The sequence below is a fragment of the Stegastes partitus genome, unplaced genomic scaffold (genome assembly GCF_000690725.1).
Source record: "Stegastes partitus isolate 25-593 unplaced genomic scaffold, Stegastes_partitus-1.0.2 Scaffold279, whole genome shotgun sequence".
In the NCBI taxonomy this organism is placed as follows: Eukaryota; Metazoa; Chordata; class Actinopteri; family Pomacentridae; genus Stegastes; species Stegastes partitus.
The window spans coordinates 344,053-361,398 of NW_007578010.1; the positions used below are offsets into that span (position 1 = coordinate 344,053).

The 17,346-nt window shown below is 38.9% G+C and overlaps 1 protein-coding gene across 1 annotated transcript in view; it reads right to left on the reverse strand.

The window, feature by feature from the left end:
• Positions 1-15,394, reverse strand: part of rasa2 (RAS p21 protein activator 2) — a 31,313-nt gene extending 15,919 nt beyond the window's left edge. Inside the window, exons 1-8 of the mRNA XM_008282617.1 lie at positions 14,721-15,394; positions 11,589-11,712; positions 6,022-6,125; positions 5,834-5,928; positions 3,630-3,706; positions 810-893; positions 224-296; positions 27-103 (exon numbers count right to left, since the gene is read on the reverse strand). Of these exons, the coding sequence (XP_008280839.1) occupies positions 27-103; positions 224-296; positions 810-893; positions 3,630-3,706; positions 5,834-5,928; positions 6,022-6,125; positions 11,589-11,712; positions 14,721-14,778 (692 nt within the window). The 5' untranslated portion in view covers positions 14,779-15,394. The remainder of the gene's footprint in view (positions 1-26; positions 104-223; positions 297-809; positions 894-3,629; positions 3,707-5,833; positions 5,929-6,021; positions 6,126-11,588; positions 11,713-14,720) is intronic.
• Positions 15,395-17,346: the final 1,952 nt, after the last annotated feature.

Sequence of the window (17,346 nt, forward strand, 5' to 3'; positions counted from 1 at the left end):
GAAGAGACCAAAAAAAAAAAACTCACTTGATCTCAAGTTTTTCAATGTCCTCCTCCTCCACTTGGAAATGAGACTTTTTAGAGTAGCTGCTGGACCTTGTGACCTGAGGACGAACATGTCAAGGTTTACTAACAAACTTACTTTGTTTTTTTTTAGTAAGCTATCAGCAATGTAACCAATCTCAAACATTTGAGGGTGCAAAACGTGGAGTTGCAGTATTTACCTCAAAGAAGAAGGTCTCTTCAAACTGAGGGTTGCTGGTTTTCTTCTTTACCTTTGTTTTCTTTTGGTCAGACCTGACGAGATACAACACAGAAACTGACATTTTAAACTACTATTTCCAAGATATTTATGGGTAAATAATTCTGAGAATTCTCAGTACTATATTCACTATATGCGACTGTATTTACATGGTCAGGACATGACTTAAGATGCTCAGATGTAGTTCTACTAGCTGTGACAAGGTCCTATTAGTGGCATAATATGAGCAGCCAGACCTCAAAGTCTTTGGACTATCCTGAGGAGGTTTTGTCAGGCAGATTGAACAATTGCATTTAAATTTGGCTATAATACTAACACATTAGTGGGACATATTCATAAGGGGTCAGGTAGATCAGGCTACACAGTATAACATTATCTGGTGATGTACTGTTTCACAACTAAATATTCGTTAAAAGTAAAAAAAGATAAGTCTCATATGTTTCATCGAGCTGTTTTATAGTTTGAGAAACATGAAGAGAATATCACCATAATGATAGATCATTAGGAAAGAATAGCTCTTTTGGTGTATGTGCAGCATTCAGAGTTACCTGGCGGGTCCGACGAGTGACACGGTGGCGTAGGGGTCACAGTTCTGTCCGTTGATCAAAGGCAGTTCTTTGCACTCTATTATTCTAAAGGGATTAACAAAGAAATACAGAGATACAAAATGAATATAACTGTGTACACAACATAGACGGCAAAAAGTAAAACCATTACTACTACCTGAATTATTCTTATCAGCTTAGGTACTATTTTGATTTTAAATAGTTAACAGATCAGTTATGTTATCTTTCAGAAGTCCGCTGTGCATCTGGTCATAATGGAACAAAACTTTTAATATTTCATGATTTCACAGGCTTTAAAGTGACCTAGACCTTGGCAGAGATTAGCTTACGATACTGTTGAGAGCACGGATGGTAAATAATTTCTTGTTGGTTCAACAGATGCCTTGGTGGAAATGCTCCCGTCATTAACCCTTTATGGTCTGAGCTATGACAGCACTCAGCAATACAAGCTGTATACTTGAAACAGGAAACTTGTTTTTCTGTTTTGTTTTTTTTTTTCTTTTTTAAGAAACAATAGATGCCTCAAATCACAGGTCTAATAGATATTTCTGACTCTCACGTCAGACATACAATCATAAAAACATGTATCAACACGTTGTCCTCAGGTAACATCCATGTACCACTACTGACAGATTAATTAATCACTGTGCTGAGCATCAGCTTAAGACGGTTTTAAAAATGAATGAATTCAAAAAGTTTAATCTTATTGCACCATCAGAATTATGTTGTTCTCGCACACAAACACGCATAATTATGTAAGATGTGAAGAATACTGAAGTAAAAATATAACTGAAGTAAAAATCTGACTTAAATCATTGATATCATTTTAAGATAAAACAAACAACAACAAATTTGGTCATGATCCTTATTAGCAACACAAGACACCGAGGGTTATAGCGTTTCATACATTGTCGGTTATATTTCAAAATGATTCTCTCAGTTTGATTTTTGTCCAGTTTATCAGTTCTCAAGGTTGATTAATCTGCTATCAACTGTTAAGGTCACAAGTTAAAAATGGCATGAAATGGAATATAAATTGTACATAAACATAAGATGGAAGTGGATTGCTTAAGTGTGTTACGGTCTTGGTTTAGAAGTAATGCTTTGCCATCATGTTTGGCTTGTGTCACACAGGGACCACAGCTTTTTTGCACCGGTGTTGCAGGTGACAACAAACAGACACTGTAGGCACCCTAAACAGGATGTGGCTGCTAAGCAGGAGTCGCCAGAGAATAAGCATGAATTCAGCCCATCGCTAAGTGAGGCCAGTGGGAGAAGTTGAGCTGCCAAATGTCAGGATGTTTGTGCATTATCTTCCAGGGTGTCATGACAATATTCCCTATAGCCTCCTTTGCATCTGTCTTAGCTCATCCCCATCCAGCTCCGATCTGACCATCTCTGGTGAATAATCACGCTGCAGCAGGATGACTAGAGGTGTGCGAGTGATAAGCTTGACATGTTTGATTTGAACTTTGCTACCATCTCTGATCAAGATGAGCCTGCAGCGTTCATCATCTACCCACAGGTGGTTGAGAGCTGACAGTGAGCAGGTTCACACTTTAAGCAAACAATCTGAGTGACACAGTGAATGACAGCAGCAGAAAACCACAGCGGTTGCAGTGTGAGAAGCGCAGGCTTCCTGCTCAGATGCCATCACTTCCTCCTCATTACCGTGCTCTCCAAGTATGAATGGGTGGGGGATGTAAAACAACATACGTAAACAGCCTGACTTCTGACATACACACATGTATAGTTGCTGAGCCTATTCACGCAACAAGTGGTTTCTTTTGACCATCCTCCCACGCCATTATCTGCCTGTCTATCGGTTTGTGCTTGCGAAAACTTTATGATATGAAGCGTAGAGCTCAGAAGTAAAGGTGATAAAGTAATATTGTGACACACAGAAAACCCTCAACAACCTACTGAGAGTTAAGATTGGAAAACGGCGTACTCTTATCAATGATAACTCCTCTTTGATAACAACTTTAAGACATTCTGGTTTCCTTCTCATAAACCTCTTTTTGAAATATGCAGTTGTTTGCAGTTTGCATACAGCACAAATAGTGCATTTCCTGTAGTTTTCCTAACATATTTTTGGACAGGCGGTTGTTATAAACTCACGTCTATAATCATTGAGAAAATGTATAGCACTGAAAAATATTTGACTGGATGTGGTCACTGTAGCTCAGAGGAGAAGAGGAAAGTGCTAGTATTTTTAGGTCGTGAGAAATAGTCATTTCCTATGAAATAAAAGTGCAATACATACTTTGTGGCATTTAGTCTGCTCAGAGCTACAAAGCATGTTTCCCTACCAAGACAGACAAGCCTGAAACCTAATTACACATTCTGCACAATACTGTATGTATTTCTTTGATATCTGGTTGTCCATCATATGCACACCTTTTGTTCATATGTCTAATATTGCCTCTTTGTCCTTCCCCTTCTTTTTTGTATCTTATTTCAGGCTCAGTCTAGTTCTCTAGTAAATTTACACATGAAGGCAGCCTTTGCTTGATGTGTGTGTACTATCTACCTGTGTGTATACAAGACACATGTGAATATATCTATACCTGACCCTCTTAAGTGCAGAACGTTGGCTCAAAATTGTCTTCTTTTTAAACAACGTACAAACACACTGAGAAACTTGGTTGTCAGGGTTTGATCTTCAGCCACTGGAAACACACTCTTGGTTCATGTCTTTGAAATTCTACCGTGATTTCAAATTCACTGCAAACCTTAAAAGGTCATAAAACAATGAACTGTATCGGACGACACTTGGCAATAATGAAATCTTAAACTCACCGGACTACTAAGTGTTGACCTACTGAGCCGTTCTCTGTGATCACTTCATTCAGTCGCATCTCCAGGTGAACCTTACCCTGTTAACAATGAGAAAACAGACAGAGTGTGGAGAAGTTACAAATTATTCAAGTCAAGAGACTTCAGTCTTGCATCAGGGCACAAGAACTTCAAAATTTTAAGTGAAATCCTAAATTAATATGCAGGTTGTAAAACCAGATACAAGTGTAGTTGTAGAGCAGCAAATACTTTTGTTCATGCTTTTTGCTTGTACCAAGTTACACATTTCACACAGTCATATTTAAAATAGCTTCTAGTTCTTCTTTAGTATTAGTGCTAGACCTGTGGCTGCGCTCCACCTCATGTATCATCTCGTTTTAGGTTAATAGAGGCAACATGTGCGACAAGAGCCACAACAGCTGTGAATTTTGTCATCACTCAAAAGATCTTTACGGGGTCGGATGTGGTAAAGGCTGCCGGTCTTGCCTTCGGAAGTGTCAGAGTGAGAGAGAGAGGGAGGGAGAGAGAGAGAGAGAGAGAGAGAAAGAGACATTCAGAGTGAGAGAGTGAGCAACGCAGAGAGCTAAACAAAACGCCCCCACACTTGCACTCTGTCTCTGCAATTCAGCACTTGGCTAAGATGGCAAGAAGTTCTTTCTGATGCAAGATAAGACTTTACGGCAATATAATACGAACTACTCTGCAAGGGTCCAAATGGTTCCAATCCTCAGTAAATTAACAGTCATATCACAACTATTACCTATTACTACCGGGTAATGAATATAGTCAAAGAAATGTATCATTTGCCATACAAATATTCTTTATTAACTGCGCAAGTTCACTGGAATTTGAGTTAACACTGCTTGCAGCGTGCATGCACAGTCCCTGTTTGGCTACAAACCAAATCTGAGAGGCATTGCAATAACACCTCCATCACTCACTGATGTAACTTTGCAGTTGAAAGTGTCTACTTGTGAGTGAATCAGTGTAGCAGCACATACCCAGAATAGTCTGGCGTGGGCTAATGGCAGCTAGAGTCAACATGTTAGCTACAGCAGCACAAAAAGTGGTAGTGTGCTGTAGTTTCACCCAACACAATCAGACCACTAAAAACTGTCTGATCAAAGAAATATACAGTTGAAATAAAACAACCCACATACATGCCCTATATGTGAGAAACTAGAACTGCAGTCCTGTAAATGATCAATAAAATTCTGAACGAAAAAAAAAAAAAAAGGCTTTTTTTTAAACACATACTGCAGACACTGAACCAAAAACACCTGATAATCCAAGACTGCAGCTGGAACTTTAACAGGAAATCTGTGTATAAAATAATTCATAAAAGAAAACTTGGTGGCATGATCTGTTAACCTTTCAACCCTTAGGGTGTTGGCATATTGGTGTGTCATAAAACCACCGAGATTAAGACAATAGGCAAACTCTGAGTAACCATCTTATGTGCAGTCACAACAACAGGCTAGTTACATCTGCATTATAAGAAAGTGGGGTTGAGCTAGTGCCAAATACTTTGAATCTTATCCCAACTTTTATAGGCAAGAGTCGAAATATAGATCTTAGCATGCTGTTGCCGTCAAATCCCAATCTTGCAGGTGGCACAAATAATGCTAAAATACCATTAACAATATTTCCAGTAGTGGTACTGTTCCCAATACGATGGGCTTCAAAGGTGCAAGACAGATGCACTCCAGTTCTATCATATATAGGATTCTTGTTTTGCCCCTGAAATATTTTACTTTCTTTCATGTAGAATCCACCAAAACCATCCCAACACTCGTGTTTTAGATACCGCATTTCATATTCCTGCTACCAGACTAGGACAGTGTGTTTTTGAGCGGGGGCTAGCGGTGCCCCCAGCCTGTAAAAACATGACAGCCTGGACAGAGACTATTAAACCTTATTTTGACATGAAAGTGATCTTATCTCTATGCAAATTTTAGACCACATGCAAGTGAATTTCCTGTTTGTTACGTTGGAGATGTGAAAGCTGTAAAAAGACCGAGGTGCATGGTGCAGTCTCATTACCAATAACTTCAGTGCAAACTATTAAGCATCTAGATGTAGGCCCATCCCAATTTTTAAAAAAATCTGTAATCAGGATAGGATGTGCTCTAAATTAAATGCCAAGTTTTGAAATTACATGTATGGATCACTTTCTAAAAAAACATTGACTTTTTCCGAGAAATTACCTGAACTTCTGAGTTAGGATCTACTGGATGAAGGCTAAACCAGTGCTCCTTCCCACTGTATTTACATAGATCATCCTTCCGGATCGACACCTTGCCTGAAAAGAAGCAAGCACACACATTAAACTATCACACACCAATTCTGAGAAGAAAATATACTTAGTTCATGTGCGCTTCTGGGTGTTACTTACCAACAGGTAGGTCCCTTTGAAAAACGCTCTTGGCATAAACATAGAAGGATAAACACTGAAATGGGCGTGGGATCTCAAAGTAGAAGTCTTCTCCATAGAAGGGGCTGCAAAAAAAAAAAAAAAAAAAAAGGCAGAGGTTAAAGTTGGCAAACAAGGTCACGTTTTTTTGTTGTTGTTTTTTCACAGGTGGTATAGTCTGTGGTGAACCAGGTGACCAGCTTAGCGGCTCCACCCTAACGGTTCAAGGTTTATGTGTAAATGCTCCTTGTGTGTTTTATTGAGTCTGAATATCATATTCACGTAAAACAAGTGCAAACTGACAATGCAATTTATTTCCCTCCATATAATAAAAATGCAATACGTATAGTATTAATATACATTTCCCTGTCTGTCTTTCTTTGCAATTTGGCCTCCTTGTAAATAAAGAGTGGACATTAAGAGAGACTTGGGTCCTTGGTAGATCTTGGATTTATTTCCGGTTTCCTTTCACATTAATGTCTACTGCTCTGCCAGGTCTACATGTGCCTGCAGTTTCTGAAAATGTTGGACTACACCAAGACACTGACATGTAGAAACTGTTGACCGCAGCTGAAAAGTGGCAGTATGATCGAAGTGATTTAAATGCTGCAACCGGTGCTACATTGCAGCATGGAGGCTTGATGCATGCCGCTCATCTGACCTAATTCTATACTTTAAAGTCGTGAGTTCCCTTAATCAGTTTAATCTTGTAACATACTGTTGTTGTGTTGTAACAACGAGACAATTAAGGTTGTGTTTAAAACATACAATGGACAATTTCTAAATAAATATGGTGTTATGTTCCAGTCTAAATGTAAAAGCAACATCACAATACTATCATCAAGGCAGGATTTGTTAATTTACTGGAAAATGAACTGTCTGAGCAGAAGGTGGAGAGCACAGGGTGCCCTCATGACTCATCAGGGTTGAGAGGAATGTTCTTGGTATGTTGTAGGTTTAAATCTGTCACTTTTGCCATGTAGTTTCCCAAGTAGTCATTTCATGCTGTCTAGCAGCGTACAAACTGTTTAGCAATTGACTATGATGTTAATTTGGTGTTAGATTCCTTTAACTCACTGAATTAAACTGATTAATAAAATAAATCTAAAAAAATGTGTCATGTGGACTATGAGTAGAGTCATTCTGTGATGATACATTGTGCTGCAACATTATTTAAAAAAAATATATTTTGCATGGATGGTTTTGAAGAAAATATTTTGTAAAAATGATCAAATTTGTTCTACAAGAGTTCTGTCTGACCTAAATCTTTGAGAAACTTGTAATAAATATCCATTTTACAAGTACTTCAGCCTATATTTGCCATATTAGGATTTACATTCAAATCTGAAAAAATATTATTGACAACATCGTGCTCCAAATTATCATTCAGCCCAACAAAAGAGGCCAGGACAGCTTGCAAAACCAGTACAAGGATATCACACCAACGGACAACACATTCACACCTGTAGGCAAATTTAAAGTTTCCAGTCCACCTAAACCTGCATGTCTCGAAACTGTGGGAGGAAACCTGGACACCTGAAACTTAAACAGACAAAGGAGGAACATGCAAAGTCCAATCAATGCTATATAACCGAGCCAAGCAGCAAAGTGGTTACATCTCTGCTGTTCAGTGCAAGGACTGACTGCCCGGTAGGAGCTGGCAGAAACACAGAGGGCCCAAGCATCTGTGCCACTCAGCCCTGCCAACATAACTACCTCACGACCAAGACTGCGAGCCAGACAGCTTGATCTGACATAGCCGATTGTAGGTTAAGCACTACCTCGATGTACGTGCTGCCTGCAGATGGACCACCTGTCCCAAACAGACTGAACAGTACTTAGACAGTTGGGTAAACCTTCATATGTTCAAGTAAAGCTGCAGCAGTAACCCCTGTTTTTTTAAATTTAAAGGCCAGTTCAGTTGACAAAGTTGGGAGATTTGTTCACTTGTGGAAATACATGAAACAAAAACTCAGCATCAAAGTAATAGACAGCAACTTGGTAGATACTTGTTTGGTGTATATGTAGGGCAGTTATAAGAATAAAAAATAAAATAAAACTTCGCCACTCAGATACTGGTCTAAAATCTACTGATGACCTTCATTTACAATTACATGTCCTCCATTTTAACCTTCTGAACAGGTGGGTTTTAATGGCACATTTATCTTTCAAATAATTTGACAAAATTACACCATTTATCAGAACCAGAAGAAAATGATCAGATTTTTAACTTGAACTAATCACGTGTCACATACTGATGCATCAGACAAGCCAACCAAATGTAAGCTCATTTAAAAATCTGCCACAATAATCCACTCACATAAATCAGACAACGCAAAAACAAAAACAAAAAAAATCCAGGCTCCGAAGTGCAACCATGACCATTACTGACTCAGCAGTGACAAAGAGTCACAAGACAACTTTCCAGCTGAACTGGGCTGAACTACAGGCAGTGTTTACAAAGAACAGATAGGAGAAAGGAAGGAAGCAAATTAGAAAATGTAAGTCATGAAGTATCAATAGTATGTAGAGTCACCACTTCTCCAGAATTGGTAACACCTGTGGGCACTTGGAAAAATATTGTACAAGTTGATTTCCCTTTTTTTCAGATTTGCAAAACAAATAATCTAAATAATTTAACTTTCACGTTTTTCTTTTTGATAATGTCTGACATTATAACGTTGTCATACTGCACAAAAGACATTAAGTTCTCTCGACTTTAAGCCTCTGTTTCCACAGAGGTAAGGAACCATTGCAGAGGTAAACAAGTCCACAGTGAGTTAAAACGTGACAGCAGCAAATACACACCCATAAACTTCTTCAGTTTCAAAGTGCTAAACACTGGATTAGAAACTGGAAATTAGCCCAATGAGTAGGCATGTCTGTATTAATATTCAATAGTGGTTTTGACAGAACATTGTCCTATAGCTCTTCGGTCCCTACATGTTTTCCTCAACAACTTATGCATCTTGGATGGTGAAATATCTTGTCTGACTATTCCACACACGGCTTGGCCAACATATCCAGCATACACCCACACATCACATGGAACTACGCACTTGTAACCCCCCCTGTTCTGTACACACTCGAACATACACCCACCATACTACCTTTCCCTCTGTTGTCATCCTGGTTTCTAAATAATGTGCAAACGCTAGGTAGAACCACTTGACCACAGCTGTTTGAACATGCCTCCTTTATCCTAGGGATTAGCTGCAATTAGAGCTTCCATATAGCCTTTAAACAATTAGAGACAGGAGCGCATACAACAGGCATGAGTCAAGCACCATCAAATAAGCAGTGGGCCAAATTTGAGTGATTATTAAGATGTGCTAAACAGTGGCTAAGGTAGATGAGAGTGACACAGAGAGAAAGAGTGGGGAGAGCGTGGGAGGACACACTTCCTCAGAGACTGTAAAATCCTTTTGAACGGTACCGAAATCAGGAGAGATAAAAAAAAAAAAAAAAAAGAAAAGAGCTGTTGTGAAATACCAAGAGAAGGCAGGCCCATGTTTACAGTGAGATGTGCAATGATGTAGATGGCAACCTAAAAGGTTTCCTGATCTCCCACACCTTTCTCTGACTGCTTGGTAACATGTAGCTATTGGTAAAATGGCTTATTTCAGTCATAATCATTCAATGTTTCCCAGCCTAAAGGATACCACACACACATACAGCTCTGAGCCACATATTGACAGTTTCTGAGATGTAATCAAACAACTGCATTTAAAACCGGACATTTCTTCCATGCCAGGCGCGCAACAAATATAAAGGGGCCAGGGTTTAGTGTAACTGTTTCCACATGAGAGATTTTTATCAACAGGATATTTCTATTTTTTTTTTTTTTATGTTTTGACTTCTGTTCTTAAAACAAACTGAAAATTACACAATGAATAACAGAAGCTAAACATATTGTTCCAAAACAGACTAGCCCATGCCTCTCTCCAGTCACGTCTTACATTGCAAAGAAGAAATTCTTCCTAATTCTATCCCCAAAAGAAGCCACTAAACTTCCACCCCAGAAATGAAAGTATACGCTGTGCTGATATGGCTGACATTCACTATAAAGTTTTATGAACCATATTCAAATAATCATAGCTTAATCAATTTTGCTCCTGCAATGCAATTTTGCATATTATCTTTGACTTTATTTAGCCGTCGAACAACCATTTGTGACGTTTGCATGCAATAGTTACATTTACAGGAAAAGTCCAGAGTTGAAGTGTGATAAATTCTTTTTTGTTTTTTTAAAGAACAATATAACCAATGGAGTTTGCATGTTCTCCCCGTGCAGTGTGGGTTCTCTCCGGGTTCTCCGGCTTCCTTCCACACAGTCCAAAAACATGTTGAGGTTAATTGGTGACTCTAAATTGTCCATAGGTGTGAATGTGAGTGTGCTTGGTTGTCTGTCTCTAAGTGTAGCCCTGCGATAGACTGGCAACCTGTCCAGGGTGTCCCCTGCCTTCGCCCTAAGTTCGCTGGGATAGGCTCAAGCCCCCCCGCGACCCCAGTGAGGATTAAGCGGTGTATAGATAATGGATGAATAGAATATAACCAATTAACATTAAGGTACATTAATATAACTGGGGTTGAATTTACTGAGTTGTGAATCATGACAGATTACCAACATTCACTAGAGAAGAGCAGCAATTTCTCCCATTTGTAAACCTGTGAAGATACTTGGACCTGATTGAATGTTACACATATGTAACCATACAAATGATGCACTACTGAGTTAAAATGAAATAAAAAACTGATAAAGAAATGGTTCAAATAGCACATACTAACACTGAAACCTTTGCCTGCATAATAACAGAAAGATGCTTATTGCATAGCCAGCATTACTTGCTACAAATGAGGTGACCAATGACTTGACATGATAGTCATAAAACCCAGACACAAACATTCTGAATCACAAAGAAATTGTGTCTTTTTGAGAGGAAGGTGTCCTTTTCAAATAGGGCACGGAGCAGGAAACAAATAACTGAAGTCTCATACGACACTATCAGCCACACTTTTTCTGAATACCTTAAGTGTGCCAATGTACGTTTTATTCCATGCTACTATTGGTATTTTAACACTTAAATGAGCCTACTCTGGATTAGTCTGTGAGGTGTGTTGCTGCCATGTTTTTTTTGCAACAGTACCAGTTTTGTGAAGTACTACAATCCTCTCAATATCAAGAAAGCTCATGTCAATAACATTTTATTAATGATGTACAATAATAACAAGTCAACATTGTAGTATAGAATACAGCTCATCTGTTCAATGCCTGCTACATACATGACATAATAAATTCAAAAATAATGTCCCTTTCTTGAGTTCACCTAGTCATATAATGTTTGGGCATCTACCGATTTAAGAAATAAATTCTGTACATCCTTAGGTTGTCCAAAGGCACTACATTTATTTAGATTAACACTTAATTACAAAGTAACAGGTGTCAAATTGAAACTCTACCTAGAAAAAAGGCATTAAAACAAAGTGGTTTACAACTGTGATCAGCATTAAAATTCAATCCATGCATGTTAGAGGATTATCCTGCTTACCTGCCGCTTTTGTCAAACACCTTGGTGCGGAACACCTCCTCCTGATCCAGACTTATGGTGCAAAAGGTGCAGAGATCTCTTTGTCGATTTGGACCCGAGACCGGACCCAGGTTTTTAGCTTCACCTGCAGTACCAAAAGGAGAGCATTATCATCATGATTGGCATCCAAATAACAGAAGTTTTTACTACATTATAGAAAAAAATCCATTAATTCAATACACAGACGGACACCGTCTTTGGCCCACTAACAATTCCCACCCATACGATTAACATACTATTGAGAAATAACAGAGAGGTGAACTACATAACATTTCATCAGATTCACAATTTCCTTTCAGTAGATTCTGGACGAGAACACAATCTATGTATTTAAGTTTCAGATCTCAAAAAAACAAAACATCAACTTTCATCTGATAATTAATTACAATGCATAAGTGGCAGTCCAAGAGCCTGACAATTCTGAAAGTCTAAAGAAAAAAAACTGTTGCAGTTTAGTAAATTCTAACTTCAATCTTAACCAAAAAAGGAAACCTGTCTTTCATTGAATCTGATTCGGACTATGACCAAATTCTAATCAATATAACAAAAATGCCAGCAATCATATGTGGTACACTTCTAAAATATGCTTTGATGTTCAACATCCTCGTGTTCATTTGGGGACACAGGCTCCTGCCAGTTGTCAGGGCAAGCTGCAGAGCGGATGTAGCTGAAGTAGACTTGAGGCTCGTATGTGGTTAAAAACATGAAACATTGACTTCCTCAGCATATCCAATGGCGACAGTACAGCGCTGATTCACAAATGACAAACACCTTTGTAACACACACCACTTCCATTGCATTGCAGGCAAACCCAGATTGCGTGCCATGGGGTTTAATGCAACACATAAACAAAAAAATATATACCAAATCAGATAAGTTAACCCTGAATTGCCAGTACAGATAACAAGTCACACAAACACAGTACTACCAATAACTTCACACTGAGTCAGATTTAGACCGGGGGATTAGAGGGGCAATGGTCTAATTTAGTCCTCTAGCTGTGGATTGGTACCCTAAGCCCAGGTAGGGACCTAATTAAGAAAAGCCACCAGTGAGATCAGCTTTTTAACAGGCTATTAATAATGGTGTATGGTTAGGGACAGGCATTGCAAATTAGCTTAGGCTATAAATGCTGTGGAGTGTGGCCTCAGTTCATGCTACATACTTGTCCCTATACAAAAACACAGCGAGTAAAAATAAACCATCTTAGGAAAGGCCAGTGAAACAGTCAAGCCGTCACTTAAACCAGAATGACCTGGTGGGAGTAGAGCACACAAGCACATATGTACGCAGACACAAACACACACTTTAGCCAACCAGCCCTGCTGTCATCTCTTCTCTTCTCTTCCATTACATTTCCACTAAAACTGAAGCGTGTCACCCAGTGAACAACACGACCCAGGGGTCAAAGAGCAAGCCTAAACAGTACCTGTCTTGGCTGTAGGCCACCTCATCACTTATCAACTGGTGTTTTTGTGATTGTATTCTGACTACTAAACAAACAAACACATACAAATACAAGCACAATGGCCATGTAAAAGTTGGTGTAAGAATACATCTTGACAGAATGCCACCTCCATTGATGTAGGCTAAAGGAAAAAGGACAAAGTGTGAACGAGGAAGAATGGAGTTTCGTAAGACTGCAAAGTGAGTTACATGCCATGACAGTTCCTCTATTTTGTTCTGCTTACTGTTTTCTCATTAATTCATAGTAGTGAAACTGACATTTGTCATCCTATTGTGTGCATCTGCATACAAGCTTTACATACCCGTTAGCCTATATTCACTTTACAGTAAATACACACTGTTAAACCACATCTACAGCAACTCATATTTGTAGTCTGATCCTATTTTCGAAACAAAGTGTCGCCTTACCCTGTATTAGTAAAAATGTTTTATCAGACATGTTTAAAATAGCAACAATAGCAATTATTGTTATTAATCAAATAAAACCTTCTTTACTACCAGATTATGTTAAATTAATTTCTTTTGAAGACATTTATTTAACAATGAAGTAGTGCGACTAGGAAACATTTACCACTGGCAGTGGCTGAAACTTTTGAAGCAAGCAGCCATAAAGATCTTATTAATTTGGCAAAAAACAAAATTAAATATTCAATCAGATGCCCAGCCTATGGATGAAGATCTGGATGCTGGCTGCTGAGGTATTTTACCTCAAAGTCAATGTTTCTTCATTGTTACAGTGATATTACAGTAACTACAGTTTAACTTGCCAATAGATTATTTGATGCTGTAAACCAACTGACTCTTTCCGATTTATGATTTAATCATTAATATGGTGGCAAATGTTAAGACATTATATTTTAATTGAAATGTGTCTTGATTAATGCCTCCACATGTAGATCAGAGAGCAAATACTGGCGACTCAGAGACATGCTGAGAAAAAAGGAGTTTGCTAAAAGAAGACTCACTCTATCACTCATTTATCAGCCAATAAACTACCAATACAATACGCAATAATTATGAGTATGTTAGTGGCATGTAACGTTCCCGGGTTACATTAACGTAGATGTTTTGGTGTCGCTCAATCCCAGAGGGTGAGTGACCATTACTCTGATGTGTGAGTCTTCATTTGTTAAACTAGGTGTTGTCGCTTAAATTAATGCCGTAATTATCAACGATTAGCCAAGTTCCCTGGCTGTCAGACGCCTGCAGTGAGTAACGTTATAGCTGAATGGGTTAGCTTAGTGACGGCGGACTGAAGTGGCTGAGAGCAGCTAGCCTACTGTGCCACCAACGTTACCTTAGCTTACAGCTCACCTCCACAACAAAAGCTAACGTTTCTAACAGGCACAAAACGCCCAGTGTGTTTTCAGAGCTTAACTGACGGCGGCGAAGCTGTTCTGGGTGAATGAAATCATTCACAACAGGCTAGTAGCTTTTGGTAGCATGCTAGGCTAACTTGACGTTAGGCAGCAGACCGACTAGATGAGCCGCCTGTCTCTGGCTTCACTCTGTCGACTGTTGATAGCACGCCGCGCCCCTCCGGGCTCCGACACTCCGCTCGCCTGGTTTACCGACCTCTCTCCCCGTGTGAGACACAGAAAACGTCGGCCCGCCGGTCAGACTTACATATCTTCCCCCGCAGGCTCTGTAAAATCCGAATCCTAGCGTCGTCCTCTTCCGCCATGGTCAGGGCTGCCCGTTGTCGCTGCTCCGGTGCATTCAGCGCTGGTTTATCATATCCGTTTATGAATGCAGGCAGAGTGGAGGAGAGCCAGCCCCACTACCGCGTCACGTCAGGTCCCGTACACACTGAAGCCACAAAACGTTTGGAGAAAGCTTCCTCAAAAGAAAAGAAAAAGTCGAGCCGCCTGCTTCGGCTAGCACTGCAGTGTGGAGGTGGCGGTAGGAGTTTTAAAAAGGGATTTGAGCGCTATGTGCGGTGTTGCTCATTATGCAACGCTGAGCGGAGAACACATACTTTGACTTGTGTAGCTAGCTTAGCCGGCTAATCTCGGACACCGGTGCTTTAAGTTAACCCCGTCCGTTTAAGACGCGCCGCTGTGAGGCAGATGTAAATGTATCACCAGGTGAGAAGGAGTTAAGTACCGCCGCTTTAAAACTCATTCCCGAGGCACACAGTTTTAACGCTGGTGAAACGTGATTAAAAGTATTTACTTAAAACGTTGTATATTTGAAAAGTCTTGCTAAAAGAAACTGCCCGCAGCTCGTTAACATTAATTGGAACGAAGCAACACAAAATGATAGTAAAATGGAGAATGACCCTAAACATGAAAATGTCTGCCAGCATGTAAACACACACCATAGGTAGCCTGTTTCTGTAGCTCCCTGGTAAAAGCTAGAATATCACCGTAGACCTCATAAAATCAGTTTTATACATGCTTGTGTTATTAACTGCAATGTTTGTGTTTTTTTCAATGTTTTTTCCGCTGAACAGATTTTCACTTGTGGTTGCGTCTTAATGGTTTTGTTTGCAATAAAATTCAATGGAAAATATCTAATAAAACAAAACAAACATAATGGCATAACTTTAGTTCTAAATTAGTCAGGTTAATATTCATAATTAAAAATACTGTAGGGCCAGGTAAACTTGTGTTTTATACATTTTTGGGGGGAGTTTTAACCTTTAATATTTAAATTACTCTGGTAAATTGACAACATGAATGATACCGCAGAGCCTGAACCACCATGGTTAACCTTGTTAGGTTTATTTTGAAACCATTCTAGTTTTTCAACTGTAAAACACATTTGCTGTTGCTTTAAAAACACTATATAAATAGCACTGACTTGACCTGACTAACACCATGCTCTCTACGGAGTTTTCTAAATACTGCTATTGAAATACACTTCATACTTAGGGATCCATTTGACTGAGTAAGCAATACACAGTTTCAGAGATTTCGCACAGATGTCCCAAATATAATATGTCAGGATTTTATTTCTACAGATAATACGCTTATATAATCTGTTTTTATCCCATTTGAGTCCAGTGTAGATAAAAACACATACATCCTTTGTTCTCTTCATCTCTGTCAAGGTGCTGCTGCTTTTGATTGGGTCTAATCCTCTTCACTGGTAGAAGCAGGGAGCCTGAAAGGCAGTCACGTGTGCGATTTAACTTTTAGAGCCAAATTCTATGTATTTTCCGAGCTTTTTAACACATAGCACACAATAGCTCATAACACCAATACACTGATAACATCTAGCCGATTAGTTTTGCAAGTCAAAGACGTGGGACTGCTTAAAAACTGCACAGTATGTCACACATTTCTCTACTGTTTGCTGTCAAAATTCAGTGACATTAAAATTGCTAATGTAAAATATTTTGTGTCTTTGACAGATTAGCTTTTTGGATTATAGTAGTTCAGGTACAGTAATATCAGACAAATGTTTGTGGTTGAAATCCTTTTCTAAATAAGACCAGTGAAATCTTTATTAAGTGTTTGGCAAAATCCAAAAATATATAGAGCTGCTTATTATTATATCTACTCTATATTCGGGTCGTATTTAATACTTTATTTATTTATTTTTTTAATGTAGTACTATAGTAATCATTGCAGGTTTTGTACAAATATAGTGAGCTGGTACCCTCTTTAGCTGTACAGTGAGGTTGTTGCAAGCTATGTTCCTCACCACACTGCTATAATATGAAGAGTTGTCTTTAGATTAGTGCAATTTTATCCTTATTTCCAAGTGAAATACCTCAGTAGCTGTACTTACAGAATAAAAAAATCTAAATGCTGCTCACATTTATTCTGGTAAAGCATTAATAACCTCACATGATTTGTTGCTATCAGTGTTTTGATTCGTCCTTTATTAAATGATATATTAGGGTGGGTTAGGCATAAATGTTGCCTCCATGGCATTATTGGTGTGTTGAGCAGTGTCTATAATGTATGATCCATCTGTTACATCACACACCCAGTCATAGAAAGAAGCAAGGAATTTAGAAACATCTGGAAATTGTGTCTTGAGGCCCAACTCTAAATACAGATGCAGTTTTTGTGGAAGAATGAGGGAATGATCTTTTCAAATGCGCTGCAGGTCCCAGAAGAACCAGGCGGAGCAGATGACCACCATGTGGCTTTCTATTTAGGAAACTGCTTGCCATGGAACAGGTTTTGTACCAATATGATGGGTTAAATCTTTTAAAATGTCCTGCTTAAAAACACACTCTACACTTTAACTGGAGGATGTTTCTGGGACTTTTCCTTAATCATCAGCATCAGTGTTT